General features: G+C 40.2%; 1 protein-coding gene across 1 annotated transcript in view; it reads right to left on the reverse strand.

Moving 5' to 3' along the window:
- The window catches only part of ed (hemicentin protein echinoid), a 104,096-nt gene that overhangs the window by 41,826 nt on the left and 46,604 nt on the right, over positions 1 to 15,666 (reverse strand). The window contains exons 3-4 of the mRNA XM_017614687.1: positions 8,141 to 10,363; positions 7,027 to 7,470 (exon numbers count right to left, since the gene is read on the reverse strand). Of these exons, the coding sequence (XP_017470176.1) occupies positions 7,027 to 7,470; positions 8,141 to 10,363 (2,667 nt within the window). The remainder of the gene's footprint in view (positions 1 to 7,026; positions 7,471 to 8,140; positions 10,364 to 15,666) is intronic.

The following is a 15,666-nucleotide window of genomic DNA, read 5'->3' on the forward strand; positions in this document are numbered from 1 at the left end:
TTCATATCTGTCTACGGAATAATATCTAAGTTCGACATAAAAACAGCAGACCTGGAAAATATCAAAAATCTTACCAAAAGTAGCGAACGCGTTTTTATTGAGGTCTGCGTCACAGCGCTGTGTGCATTGCCGTCGGTGGGGAGATGCAACTGCACTTGTCTGCTGTGCCATGCCGTGCCGCTCTGCTGCATAGTTGATAAATGTAAAAGCAGTGAACGCAGTTATGCCCTGGCATTGAGCGCTTGCAAAGCCGTTGCTGGCATTTTTCTACTGAAAATGTGCCATGTTGACAGTCAGGGCCGCGCGCTACACCGCTCTGGGATGCCGTCGTAAATGCGTGATAAATGTAGCTGAAATTTCGGTCAATGTTATCACAACTGGCAGCAAATGGCATTAAATGCCGGCAGGAAGCCGATTTGTAGCATTTTTGAGGCACATCTCGGGGGGGGAGGTGCGGGTGTGGAAGTTATTGAAAATCAATTGAAGGAGACTTCATACATACTTGGCGAAGCATAAAGCGATAGGATGAAGTGAGAACTCGATAGTGAGCTCTTTTTTACAGACTAAAATTTAGTTACTAAAATATGTATGAAGTTGAAAGGAAGGGATTGCATATTTTTGGATTGTGGCTGGGCGATTACAATTGCCGGTTGGCTGTACTATATAGGTACATATGTATGTATGTAAGTTTTGTCTCTAAAAACACTGATACTTGCATTTTTTTTTAGCCGAACGAAGAGATCCGGAATCTCTTGGAGTGCTCGTTCAGAGAGCAGCATGCTCACATGTGGTGGATTGCTTAGATGGTCTCTGCTTTAGATAAGATAAGAACACTTCTTTCAATCAGAGCATTGAACCAGATGATAAATTCACCAGACACTTGAGATAGCGGCACTGAGGAAAGAGTTCGGCTACATCAACTTAATACACAGCGTGTTTGACAGATGGTTGAAATGTGGCACAGTTGACCTAGGCCCCGTTGATTTTTTTAAATTTATTTTTAGAGTTAACCAAACTCGACATATTCAAAACTTCAAGCCTCAGTAACTTCATTTAAAAACAAGAAAACTAACTAAATGTTTTCTTATTTTTATATAAACTAATCGTAAAATATTATAATATTGATATTCGATGCAGATGATAACTAGAATAAAATACAAGCCCTAAAACTACTCAAAAGAGGTTAAAAAAACCTTAAAAGGCGAAAATCGCATTAAAAAAAAAAAACTTTAAGTGAGTATGTAGTTCAAAAATGTCTTAAGTTTATGCCATTTCTAACGGTATACATACAGTACTTAATCACAATTTCTTTTGAAGCATATACAGTTGTTAGTAAATTTTAAGCAGCCGGATTTTTTTTTTTACGGAATTCTGCTTTTGAGGAAAGCGCATTGCTTTCGGAAATAATTACTTGCACAGTTGGTAAAAACAAATGGTGGATTAAAATAAATTAAATACATACAAGGATGCTTACATATCTAAAAATCAAGCGCGGTGAGGTCTGGCGATCGAGAAGGGCAGGGAATTGGACCACCTCGAAGCATTCACGAGTTGAGGAAATCATTATTTAAATGCTCTCTCACAATGCGCTGCTGGACAGCTGTCATTTTGGAAGGCGATAGGCCAGTCTTCTTGGAATAATTCTTTAACTAATTCGGGTAAATAATTTAGAATAAACTCCAAATAATTTGTCCCATAAATAATGAGGCCCAATTAACCAGTTTCCAATAACGGCAGCCCAAACGTTCACACTGAACTTTCTCTGAAACCCTCTGTGTCTCCTCACGTGTGGGTTTTGGTCTTTCGCTGCGCAGTGGTACAAATTGTGGTCGTACGCTATTCCGTCCCTATAAAATTTGGATTCATCCGCCCAAAAAGTTTACGTCATCCCCATTAGTACGACGGCAAAACTGGATAGGTCTTCCTAAATCATTTTCTTCAAGGCCTTGAACAAACAAAGTACGTTTTAAGATTAATTTCAAGACTATCACTCGTAGGTACTAAGCCTAAAACTGCTTGGGAGGGATGCTGTCCAGTGGCCCGTAGAACAAACCACACTTTCCAAAGGGTTAAGCCAAGTGCTGCAGCTACCACTCCCTCCCTAAACTAGTATTTAATCATCAACGACAATTTCGTAATCTCGTACATTCACTCTCGGTTCTTGGAAATTTTAATTGTCGCTTTCCGGTAAACGCCGGTAAATAGTCCGAAATATTTGGTGTTCAGTTTTGTTTGGCATACGTATTGATTAATAGGTCTTTAAAAAATATGGCAACCCTCTTCACAAATATTTTCGAAATAAAGATTTTTTTAACCTTGTCTCGTTTGATAGACTCACTCAAGTATTTAGTTTGACTTGTTGTTTAAATTTATTTTAACTTTCTTAACAGGTGGCAACTTTCTTAAAGAACATTTTCTAAACAAATAGTTTATCAATAGCATTTCAGCATTTCCTTTGACAAGTACATTGTTTTGATATTTTATTGAGCAAATTATTAAATTATTTTTAACTTTCTTAACAGTTGGCAACCCCTTAAAAAAATATTTTCGCAATAAATCTTTCTGGAACCCCTTTCGTTGTAGTGTTTTATTTTACTTATTTATTAATTGATTTAGACTTTTGAAAAAGGTGGCGACTCTCGTCAAAAATATCCTACTTGTTAAACCAGGTTATAGCCCATCTGTGTGGCAAATTTCATACAAATACATATGCCCAGTCGTTTAAGCGTGAAAGATCAACAAAAATTCTCAACAACTAAATCACAAACTTTCACATTTATAAAACTAGTAGATCCTTCTTTATCTTCTTGTTTCACTATAAATAGCAACAACAACAATGTGTATGTGTATGCATCAATCTGCCACTAGCCACAATTCCCCACTCCTTTTCATCCACCCACATCACAAAATGCTTATCTATTTCGCTCATTTCCTCAGCGTGAAATTAGAATTTCGTCTAATCAGAAGCACTATCCCTCGAAATCTTTCCATCACTATTTACTAACGAAAACGAGTAAGCCATACCCAATTATTTGTTTATCCGCCAGCTTGCCGGAAGCCATCACCACCACGAGAGGTGTTTAATACGCACCTTTGGGCGGTGCACCTATCGCATTATCGCCAAAATGCTAATGTCCTATCTAAATTGCTGCTACAGCGCAAATAAAAAGGTTAGGTTAGCCTGCTACTACTTGACCTAAACCCAAAACAGTGGCCATCGTGGCAATTAATAATGGAGCACACAGCCTTACAAACAACCACACACACACACACACACACACATACATACAACAGCAAGCATGCAATTTTGGGCAACTGTAGAGTCCTTCTGTGAGGTGGTTAATGGGAATGTGTGAATGCAGTACCTAGTTGTAGTGTTTGCTGGTAACCGCAATGAACAGCTCTCCACGAAACCACCAACCACCGCAGTGGATGTGGTCGCTGTGGCATGGCGTGTTTGTGGCTCATTGACTCGCCACTCCTCGTCGCCAAATTGCCAAAAAACAGAGTAATTTGCGACCGAATGTGGAATGGGGCACAAAATATACTAGTCTAGTATATGTTTGTATGTGTGCGCTAATGCCACTGTGTCGAAAATCGCAAAAGGACACAAACACCTTAACTGGTATGAAAAGTGAGTCGCATTGGTCACAAGCGGTGTGCAGGGTATGTGTCTAAGTATGTAGGATATCGTGTTGTTGGCAAAGCGATAATTTCGCAGGTAACCATTTTTACATTTACATTTTCACCTAAACGCCACCCAACTCACACAAATCTGAGTGAGAGATGGAAAAAGCGAAAGCGTTAAAAATGTGCTACCTTGACATATTCACATATATGTACATATACAAAAGTATATACAGTGACTCAAACAAATGACCACGTGTTGATTTTTTCTTAATATTTTAATGTTTTTCGATTTAATTTTTTTAAAGTTATTTTACTATACAAATATTTTCCAAGCTTTCACCAAAACCATGTAAGTTACAGCTTCTCACTTTAAAAAAAATTTAAGAAAAAAAATTTCACTAAAATTTCAACCCTTTTAATGTGAGTCTTTAGAAAGCTTTTGTGCGCGCAGTTTTATGAGCTATACAATTTTAGTCTAATGAAGTGCAAGTTTCAAATGGCTAAAAAAATCCTGTTGATTTTTGAGAATTTTTTTTGGTGACGGATTTTTGCACTTTTTTCCATACAAGCATGCATTTCTTATGAAATAAAATGCGGTAGACCGTTCGCAGTAAAAAAATCATAGCCAGTTTTTGTGAATTGCAATTGTTATAAAAAAAAACTCGAAATCAGTCTCCAAAAAAATTCTCAAAAATAAACGCGATTTTTCGGCCGGTTGCACTTCATTAGACTAAAACTGAATGGGCTATAACACTGCACAACCAAAACTGTTCTAAGATTCGGATTCAAGAGTTGAAAATTTGGTAAAACTTTGTTGAATTTTCTTAAATTTTTTATAAAATTTGAAACTGTGATTTATATGATTTTGGTTAAAGCTTGCGCAATATTTTTATAGAAAAAAAAATAATGATCTCGAAAAACATTTGGAAAAATTTTCAAAAAAACCGTATTCATTTGTTTGAGTGAGTGTATGTATATTTTCACATTTATAAATTTACCATTGACTTACACCACAACACTTTGGCTATCAGCGCACAGAGTCAAACTCTTTTGTATAAATTTTTTTTGTGTGTGTGTGTATGTCCTCCAAATTTAGTTCATTTGTACGGCTTTCGTTTGACCCTGAGCCTCGCCATCTGTAATCCGCTGGTTGTAGCTGTAACTGTAACTGGGCTGTTTGTTGCAAAGTGGAATTCGCGTGCGTCCATCACTTGCCACCACTTGATCGATGTATACTCATCGATTTGTTGCTGCTTCCAATTGCATGCTTGCGCTTCCTCGCTGAATACGCTCAGCGTTAAGGATTTTGGGTTTTTTGTTGGTGTTGTGATTTTTTATTTTATATATTGTTTTTTTTTTTTTTTAATTTTTGTAACTGTTTCCACGATAGTGTTTTTGTTCAATGTTTCAGTTTTTCGTTTTTGCTCTGCAAGAATTCGCACTTTTGCGCCACTCGCGACCACCACTGTGTCAGCAAAACAAATGAAATATCGCCAAACATTGTGCTGAACACTTTTCCGTTGAAGGTTATGAGATAAAGAGAAGCAAAAATACGCGACCGAGGCACAAGGTTGCCAAATTTGGAATTGAGTTTTGGAAAATATGGGTTTTTTTTATTTTAAGTAAATTAAGAGGTTTGGCGCATAACTATTCGACAGATATCCTAGCGGTTTTTTTTGGCGCCTAAAAGTATGCTATCGAATATGGGTAGAGGAATTGATAAAACTTTGGAGCAATTCTCGAATGCCTAATTGCCGAACTTAATGAAGTAATGAATCTGAAAAGGAGAATGGCAACTGACTTAGTCGCTGGTCTCGGCTTAAACCGATAAACGGTTTGAATAAAAACATAGATAGATTCGTCTGTATAGACAGCCATACCCAATTAGCACTGAGCCCCTCGCTAAATCTAGTAACTTCGGGGAATTTTGTGCAGGCTTTTACAGGGTCTTTAGTACGATTTAGAAACCTTCAATTTATTAGCTACGAATAGTTTTCTGAATTATCCGAATTGTTGGCCGGATGCAATTGAAAATTCCGTTTTATTTTAAAAGTCTATTACATGGGTAACTTTCGGCTTCGACAATTATTTACTTTTGTATACTACTTTTTCTTTTGTATTCCAAAAATAGATACTGCTGTATTTTCCAAAATACGAAAAAAATATTTTTTTTTTTACTACCTAAATTTTTTAAAGCAGAGAAGTAATATAGACTTTGTGAGTCATTGATAAAAAAACCGTATAAGCTAACAGCGAATTATTCGCGAAAACGAGTTATAAAAATACATATATTTACATGCATACATATACTAGTCATGTAAAAAAATTTTGAAGCGGACATTTTATGTTTTGATTATTTTTTTTCGTTCATTTAATATTTTATTAAAGTCTAGTTAATAATATACTTAAACGCCATATAAATCCACATTTCAAACTTTGTAGAGAAATTCAAAAAAATGTCCCAATAAATCTTTTATTCACTGCTTTTAGAAAAATTCAATGTATGCAGTTTTGTAGTCCATTAAATTCCAATAATAGAGTGTAAGTTTCAAGAGGTTAAGAATTCGTGTTGATTTTTAATATTTTTTTTCCGACGGTGTTAACATTGAATCGAAGAAAATTCGTAGCGCCGTCGGAAAAAAAAATCAAAAATCAACGGTATTTTCTAGACACTTCTGGTTAGAAAATTGTCGTTGTGCAACTTTGTAGAATTTTTATAATTTTTGTACAAAGTTATAATCTTGGATTTTCACGTATTAAAGCTTTGTCTAAAGTTAAGCATTGCTATTTTTACGTATGTGGATGTTCTTGGATGTAAACCAATTAAAAACCGAGAATAGAAATGCTTAACTTTACAAAAAGCTTTATTTTTAATCCAACCTTTAAATATAAAGTGAGCTTTAAAATTACAGGTTACTTGAGAAAACAGTTAGCTTGCAGAGGCGTACATGGCTTGGTGATAAAGCTTAAAAAATCATTCTGCACTCCACCAGTAATCTGGCAACACTCTGACCAATAACGAAAACCACACACTTTGTGTTAACAACTATCCAAACTGTTATTGCCAACATATTTATCAATGTTGAGCCGATAGCAGCCATTTCTGCCTCGGCCGCCGCCGCTGCTGGTGCCACTGATATGGTCCTTGAAACAAAAAGCAATGCAATAGCAGTCTACATGGCATTGATGGTGGCAGCGAGAGCAAAATAACAGCATATGCAACTAAATAAGCGAGCATGTAGAACGCACAACAACAATAGCAGCAGCAGCAGCAGCAGCAGCAGCAATAAAAACGGTCAGCAAAATACCTACTCGTAGTACAATTGCAGCAAAAAACAAAAAAAAAAAAATTACAAAACACTACTCGCACAAATGCAACTACTACGAGGTACTTACATTCATTTCCCGGCATCGTGTGTCCCGTTAGGCCCTGCATACCAACACCAACACCAACACCAACACCACCACCGCCGCCAACGCCAACACCAACGCCACTACCCGGGTGATAGCTATAGCCATTTTGTGTTGCGTAAAGTGCACTCTTCTGGTCCTCCATGCCCAAGGCGAGATCCATCGAATGTTCAAGTGCTTTGTTATCGAGTCCACTTGCCGGATAGTATGGCGGCGGCGGCTGACTCTGCTGGGCAGCAACAATCGACGGACGCACCGAGTCCATTTCGTAATCCTTGGCGGCAGCACTCTTTTTCGATTGATTGCGTTTGCAACGACAGAACATCAACAATAAACCGACAAATAATGCGAATACAATACAAGAGACGATTATGGCGATCAAGGTGGGTGTGGCCAGGGCGGATGCCTCAGCGATGTACGTGCGGCCAACTGCAAAAAAAAAAAACAAAGAAGAAGAAAAAGTAGAGAAATGAGAATGAGTTGAGGGCGCTCGGAGGCGAGGTGTGTAGAAGGAAAAAACTGGCAGCCCCACTGATAAGTGTCAGCGAGTTGAAGGCAGCTGTGGATGGCTGCGAATGTGTGTGCGCCATTAAATCGGCGCGCTGATGTGTGGCAACATGCGAAATGCTGTCAAGGATACAAAAGTTGTGGCAGCACATAAGTACTTTCGGGGGCATGTAGCCAGCGCCACCTACTGGCATGTGCTTGCCGATACGTGTTTGCCTAAAGTAGATTGATGACAGGGAAATGGCAGTCACACGGTCAGCCAGCCAGTGGATGCCCGCACAAACGAAAAAGCGGACAATGGAATAAACAAACGCCCGATTGTGCACAATTTTTAATCGAAATTCCAAAATGCCAGTCGAAAATTGAAGAGTTAACAAGTGGCAGGCACATGACTGCATTGAAAGAATTCCCAAAATGAGCGAAAAGTGTTGACCACATCACATGTGAAAATCCCGCCAGTATAAAATGCGCTAGACATTAAGTACTCGCATCATGCCACAACGCGCACACACACAAACTTTGCCCAAAAAAACCGCCATTTCCCCTTAATTATCTCCTTCTCTGTACTCTACATAGTATCTATAGTACTTACTTTCCGCATTGGTGTGCTTGCCGCAGTGCTCCTGATTGGACCGCAGGCATAGTTTCACACGCACTGTCGGTCTATTATCATCCTCCAATGCCAGTGTATTCATGTCGACATCATCATCGTCATCATCGCCATCGCCATCACCATCACCGCCATGACCACTTAGGTGATTGTGCCCCAGCGAGCGTCCGCCGCCACTGCGATATGCCGGTATGGAGCGATTAATCACAGTCTCCTTAAATGTCGGTCCATTGCCGGAAAGCTGCAAACTCACTGTGTCGACAACCTCCCACTGTGCCATCGGTGTGTCCATGTTCACCATTGACTCGACAATGGCGACCAGCGACAGACAGGTGGCGCCCACATTGATGCCCAAGGTGTGCGTATTCGGATCGTAGGTGACGTGCAGAGGCGGTGGAATTTTGCTCACCTTAGTGGTGGTCATTATTTCGTTGGAGTATGGCGAGTTGCCTTTTGTGTTGAGTGCATTCACCTTGAAAGCATAGCTTTGATGCTGGTCTAGTGAGGTGACCTTGCAGGGATTGTCACGCTGACAGTCGAATTCCAACCAATCAGTGTTGCTTGTGGCGATTGTGGCGCAGTCGGGTATCAGTTGCTCCTCGCGCGGCATAGGTACGCGGCGATAGCTGACAAAGAATTTGGTGTTGCTCAGTCCACCATCAAAGCCCGGATCCCAGCTGAGCGTGACATAATTGGAGCCCACATCTACGGCGCGTGTGTTGGTCGGCTTCTCGGGTGGACCTTTCTGTTGTAGGCGTATGGGCGCGCGTATTGTGTCCAGTGAGTTTACCACACGGCAGGTGTACTCACCGTAATCGGCGTGTGTAAGCGAGTTGATGCGCAGCACCGAGGTGTAGATGTCGTTATTGTCGGTGGTGGTGCTAATTTCGTAGTGCCCATCGGAGGACATTGTAAGCGGTGAGGGGTTATTGCCGAACTGCCATTGGAATTCGGGTTTGGGGTAGGCCTGCACCTTGCACACAACCTCGGCGGTTTCGCGTATATCGAAGGCCACCTTGTTGTACTGATGCAGCACAATGGGCTCGTGCTCGATGCGCAGTTGCATGCTCGAGTTGGCCGAGTTCACTTCGTTCGCGTACAGACAAGTGTAGAGGCCGCGATCGCCGGGCACTAGCTGATTGCCGTTGGGGCGCGCTTTGCCGCGGAACTTCAGCATGCTTTGCACGGTCACCATGCCGTTGGGACCCTGATCTGGATTTGTTTTCACTTCGTACAGATTGAGCTCAGGCAGGATTTCCACGCCGTCCTTGAGCCAGCGTATGCTGGGCGCTGGCTTGCCTTTAGCGCTGCACGTGACGGCGTAGTCTGTGTCGGCCACCCGACGAGTCATGTGCTGCTGCAGTTTAGCGAGGAACTGCGGCGGCTGATGGATCTCAAGCACAATCGTAGCCATCTTGCCGATTCCCAGTTCATTTACAGCATGACAGTGGTATTTTCCCTCATTTCCCAAGTGAGCTTTCGGTATCGAGTACTGTGGACCTTGCGCCAATATCTTCTGTGTGCTAGAGAACTCGCCGTCCATGTCGCGGAACCAACGATACTGTGGCACTGGCCAACCGGGCGGATTAGCTGAGCAGGTGAGCGTTACACCATTGCCCACATGCACAATCGGCTTGTTCGGTGTTATGAATGCCTGACCAGGGCGATGACGCACCAACAATGCCACCGTGGAATTGCCAACGCGTTCACTGCGTTCTTGCCCATAAGATTCCATTATATTCACAGCACGACAGATGTAATTGCCTGCATGTTCGGCACGCACCGACGACAGGGTGAGCACTTCGCCCGAGTAACGGAATTCGGGTGAGCCCTCCTTCAGCCATTCGACGGTAATTGGCGATGGATTTGCGGTCACATTGCAACGGATATTAACCGTTTCGCCTTCCTCAGCCTCACGCGTTTTCGACTCTATTACAACGGTGGGCGGATACAGTATATCAAGTATGAGCACACTTTCGCCCGACTTGCCGAGTCCATTATCTGCTGAACATGTATATTTGCCACCATCCTGCGAGCTAACACGATGTATGGTATGCACCAGGGAGGAACTAATGAAGCGGCCATCGCGTGTCCAACGTACATTAGGCACTTTCGGCTTCGCATCGACATTACATTCCAATTTGGCAGTGCGATCACGTTCCACACGAAGTGGATTTTCCGGACCGACATCAACGCGCGGGAAATCTGCAAATAAAAAAACACAAAAAAAAAAAAAATAATGAAATAAGAAAATATTAATAAACATGAATACATTTGATGATGGTAGTGATAATCAAAAAGTTGTAATTGAATTTAGAAAGCGAAAAGAAGCAAACGTGTAGGAATGCAGCGGCCACTGGAAGGAGTTGGAAGTTGGCGAGAGACAAATTATGGAGAAGTTGGAATTTTTTCGCATGGATGGATTAGCGCCGGACGTGGGAGTTCGTCATTGATGATTAGACAAGAAATTTATGAAAGGACACACAGCGGCAATGAACGGCACTGATTAAGCACGCAGTGGCTACGAGTAAACTTAATTAATGCCAAGAAAAAAGGGAAATCTCTGCTAATAAACAGAAATGAAACGCGAGAATTGCTAAGCAATGGGCGTTAATTGGACAATAAAGAAAAGATAAAGAGAGGCATTAGTGTGGGATGATAAGTAAGTAAAAAATGATGAATAAAAATGAGTATTGGGCTAGGGAGGGAGGAATGGAGGAATGGACACGCGCATGTTAGAAGAGGAGCTAAATCATTCTAATGGCACTGGTGCGTGCAGCTAGATATTCATATGTAAGCAGCCAATTATTCAATTTAATAAATTTGTGGTAGTGGGATATATGTATAACAATTTGAATACATTTTTGTAAAATAAATATCGAAAAATATGAAACCGATGACTAGAAGTTTTATGATAACAATGACATATTTTAAAGAATAATGTTGTCGATAACGATCAAAATTTTGATATCGGAAAAGGTAAACGATAAATAAACACCAACGTCGACGATATCGATAAGCGCTTTAATAAAAATAATTCAAAGCAAAATGCTAATAATGGCGAAAATTCTGATGTCGATAGAAATTTTGAGATCGATAACATTTTCTGTATCGATATCGTTTTCGATAATCTGAACGCTTAGAGTGTCGATTTTGATGCCGATTGCAAAGACAATGACATCATCGAATACGATTTTTTTTAATGACAGAAATAAAGAACCGGTTTAAGTAAATCATAATATCGATTAAGTTTATAAATCATAATATCGATAAATTATAAATACAATGGAAGAAATGTCTGCATTGATATTAAAAATCAATAAAGTCATATATTCCTACAACGGTTCCGATAAATTGGAATGAAAGCGCTTCTAATTATCGATAAAAACTTTACTTATAAAATGATTCCTTAAATTTTTGATTACGATACCAATTTGAAGGTAGATATCGATTATGATCATATTTTTTAAATTAAAAAAATGAAGACAATATTTCCCAGTTTATTAAATTGAAAAAAAAAATTTATAATTCCATATCAAGACCTCCCTATATCACTCGAATTACAGCTACTTAAGTTGCCGCATGCCTAATGTAAAATAAAATATTGCCTGGCTGCGAGCGGAAAGAATTTTTCTCTACTCAATAAACCACAAACGGTTTAGCTTGAAGCAATTGTAAAAATGCTCACTAAAGGAAAAAAAACTGCGATGGAAAAAGGCAAAGCAAAGTTTCGCCTGAAGAACGAGTAGCCACCACCAATCTACCCATAGCAGCACACTAACTACGCCAGTTTGCCACAACAGCGTTGCAATTAAAAAGTCTTAGCCGCATGCTGACTGCCCGAAAGCAACTGTCAGCAAGGTGTGCTGCCTCCCACCTCTGCGACGACTAGCCTACTCACCGAGTCGGTGGTACTCAAACGGAATGCACGAAGCTCGGCGGTCGAGGGCGTAATAGGGACACTCAGGGAGAACCCCATGCTGCTGAGGTAACAGTCAAGCTACGCTACGCTACACTATTACCTGAAGCACTAATACCACTCCAGCAGGCGGAGTAAGTGGAACTGTTGCACTAAATACCAGCGAGTTCTTAGTTGCACTGCATTGTAAACGTCTGTTTAGTGGTAAGGAGCGAGTGGTGCACACTTCTTAATGACACTAATAAAGTCGCGAGTACTTGGAAGCTCGAAAGCAAAGCAGTGAAATAAATAAAGCGAAATAAAAAGACAAACACAAAAAAAAATGCCTACACACATAGCCACAAGTAAAGTAGCGACAATTTAGAATTGAAGCGCAAATGCGAAGGATTGCAAGAAGCAAAAAAAAAAAACCACCAGGCGAAAGAAACAAAGCTTGAAAGTGGAAACCAAGTGAGCGACATGTAACAACTTGAGACTGAGACGCAAACCAACTAAGTGGATTTCAAAGAAAGCTACGCGCCAAGTTGTTGATAACTACAACTTGGAGAGAAGAGCGAAAAATTACAACATTGTCGCTGTTGCCACGCTGCGTTTATCGGCACTAGTCCTGTGGGCGGTAACCTACAACTAAGAAACAATCATTTATCGCAATCAGGTGTTTACTGCAAGGCAACTGTGCACTTTTTCCTGCTGCAAGTTATAAAAAAGAAAGTTGTTGGCGACTTAATGGTTATGCAAAGGATGCGCATCGTCGACACAATGAGAGCCACCAGTTCAAATGCATTTGTTTGCAACCATTTAGCGCAAGTAACGAGGTTCTTTAATTTGTATTTATTCTTTCGAACTATGTTTTCTCCTTGAACGTATTTAAGAAAAATGCAGCTGGGGGTGATAATTTCGTTCGAAAGTGTTGATAAGGAGAAAAGCAATTGGCATAATTGTGTGATAAACAAAAAAAATAAAATAAATGGAATAGTTAATGACTTTTACAAAACAAAGGAAAAATGATTATTTTCTTAACAACTTTTACTTCGCTTAACTGTCAATGTTAATTAAACCATATTAAGACCTTCTGAGTTCCTTAATACTTATCGCTGACAAAAGAAAGCTACAAAGGTTCACATCTTTCACACTAGTTTGGCTTATTCTCTAACCTCTAGTGGGCTACTAGATGTTCTAATGTGTACAAGCAGTCTATTTTACGCTGGATCCGAACGGCAGGTCGAAAAATTATGGACGGCAGAATTAGACTCAGAATACAAGGGGGTTCCAGGGTGGGGTAGAGTGTCAACTACTGTAACCTAATGTTATTTCAATGTTAGTGTAACCATTTTACCCCTTATTTGTATTTGGAAAATTTCGATTACTACCTAACTTTGGTTTCAAAATGCTTGTTGTCCCTTTCAAAAAATGGCGTAGTTTCAATATTACGCACAGAAGAGAAATATGCCCTCGAATCCTTTGTTGGCGCACGAAATTGTTTAAAAATAAGTTTTCCAAAAAATCTGGCCGGAACTGCACATCGCAAGAGCTGAGAAACCGACCGCAAGCCTATAGTTACTTGTGTTCTATGGCAGAAAATACTGATACTTTCTTACTGTATATCTAGCTCTCAAAACAATGTGCAGCCTTGCAAAAATTACTACCTCACACAGGATAAGCTTATAACTCTAATACCTTCAAGTTAAGTCAAGACAAATCCAACTAGAGACAAAGCACAGTAAGATAAGAAAGGCTAAGCACGCTAAAACTTCGTGAAGGATGCAGACTGCAGAAAGAAAACAAGGCGAACAAACATTTATGCAAATAGAAAAGTAACAAGGAAACAAGTCGGAGGCTGGCAACTGAATGCGGAAAATACGCAGCAAAGCGAGAAAAAACAGAAAGAAAAAGGAGTGAACACAATTCCTAAGCAACACGAGACAAAACTACTAAGTCACATGAGGGTCAATAACATTAACACAGAGTGGAACAACTTCTGTGAATGCAGCCGCCGCACAAGTTAATGAATGTAAGCGCGCAGGCGGATGTGCGCCAAGCGAAGCGAAGGCATAGCAAGCTCACAAGAAAAACTTCACTTCTAACGGAAGCATGACGAAGTTGTAAGGCTTTTAGCCCTTCGGCAAAAACATATGCGCACAAGCCAATTTACATATGTATGTATGTATGTACAGAAATTAATGGTTTACGCTAAGAAGGTTTAAAGTCACACTAAATGGCAGAATATGTAAAGTGAGATGTTTTAGGCGGCTTACGAGACCTCAAGCCATTGGTCTACAACTTTGCTTAGGCGCCGAGGTCTTCGAAGCAAAATAAAGTCTAGATTGCAGCACTCATATACTCATACATATGCGTATATATGTATGTATGTATAGCATATGGCTAATTAAAAGCCCATCATTAATTGTCAGCTAAGAAAAGCTTCCAACGAGGCTGAACAAATTTCTGCCACAAATGCGCATAAAACGAAGATGGGGTTGTCAGCGGCGAGAAAAGGTTTGGCTGCAACCGCACCATTCGATATGCTTGTGCGCCTTCCACTTTCGAACTGTACGAACTTTAACATTCGCATTTCAAACGCCGATGATAGTGTTGAATTTGATTGCGCCTAACGCGCGTTTGCCTCATCTGGTAGCACAAGACAGACTCGCCCCCTCCCCCGGCACATACACACACTCCTCCTCCTCCTCGGAGCATGCGTTGGCAAGACAACACAATTAATATCCTCTTTTAGCACAAATGATGCCGTCGCTTCAAGTTTGCGAAAAGCAATTGAGGCGTGTGTGTTGCTAAGCATTGGAGTGAGTGTGGGTGGGTCTGTGCTGCCGCTCATTAATTCCATTATTCATTAGCCACATGTGGACTCCGTTCGCAACGTCAAGTTCGTCCGCTCCGCTGACCCGTTGATAGTAATTTCTTTTCGCCTACCATCAGCTGCATATCTAACAGTCCGGCGCTATCAATCTAAGTTCTTGACTACCACTAACTCCTCACTTTTCTTTTCGCATTAACAACATCCTGCTTGCTGTTACGAATTGCAGCCGCTGTTTCTTAAGTATGTATGTACGTTGCTACAGTAAAATACGCGCGCAACTTGGATAATTTTACAATTAACCGAATCAGTTTGTTCTCGGCTTTGTTTCTATTGCGAGCTTGTTTGTTGCTTTCGAGTTTCTTTGTTGCGTTTCTATGTATGTGGGTCAATCCATGTTAAATTGACAAATGGTTGGAAACGAGCATTTTTTGATTTGGAAGAATTTTGGTCAGAACTTTTCTTTTATAATTTAACGAATTTCTGCGAAAGGAAAATAATAAAACATTTTTTCAATATCTCAAAAACCATTCTAGTTACAAAAATGTTTCCGGTCTCGATTTTAACCCTTTCGGGACCGTAAGCGTATAATTTTCCCCACACTTTTTCCCACAAAATGTTTATTTCTGTTAGGAAAACTTTTTCTGCTTTTGGTAAAAATATATATATTTTTTAAATTCCTATTACTTGCCCTAACCACTATTACTTCATACACTTACACATTTTTTTACGCTTCCACTTTCAACGATTTTTCGCAAGTAGGTGGTGAATTTTTTT

This window comes from Rhagoletis zephyria, unplaced genomic scaffold (genome assembly GCF_001687245.7).
Source record: "Rhagoletis zephyria isolate East Lansing unplaced genomic scaffold, Rhagoletis_zephyria_1.1 Rzeph_scaffold_00882, whole genome shotgun sequence".
Lineage (NCBI taxonomy): Eukaryota > Metazoa > Arthropoda > Insecta > Diptera > Tephritidae > Rhagoletis > Rhagoletis zephyria.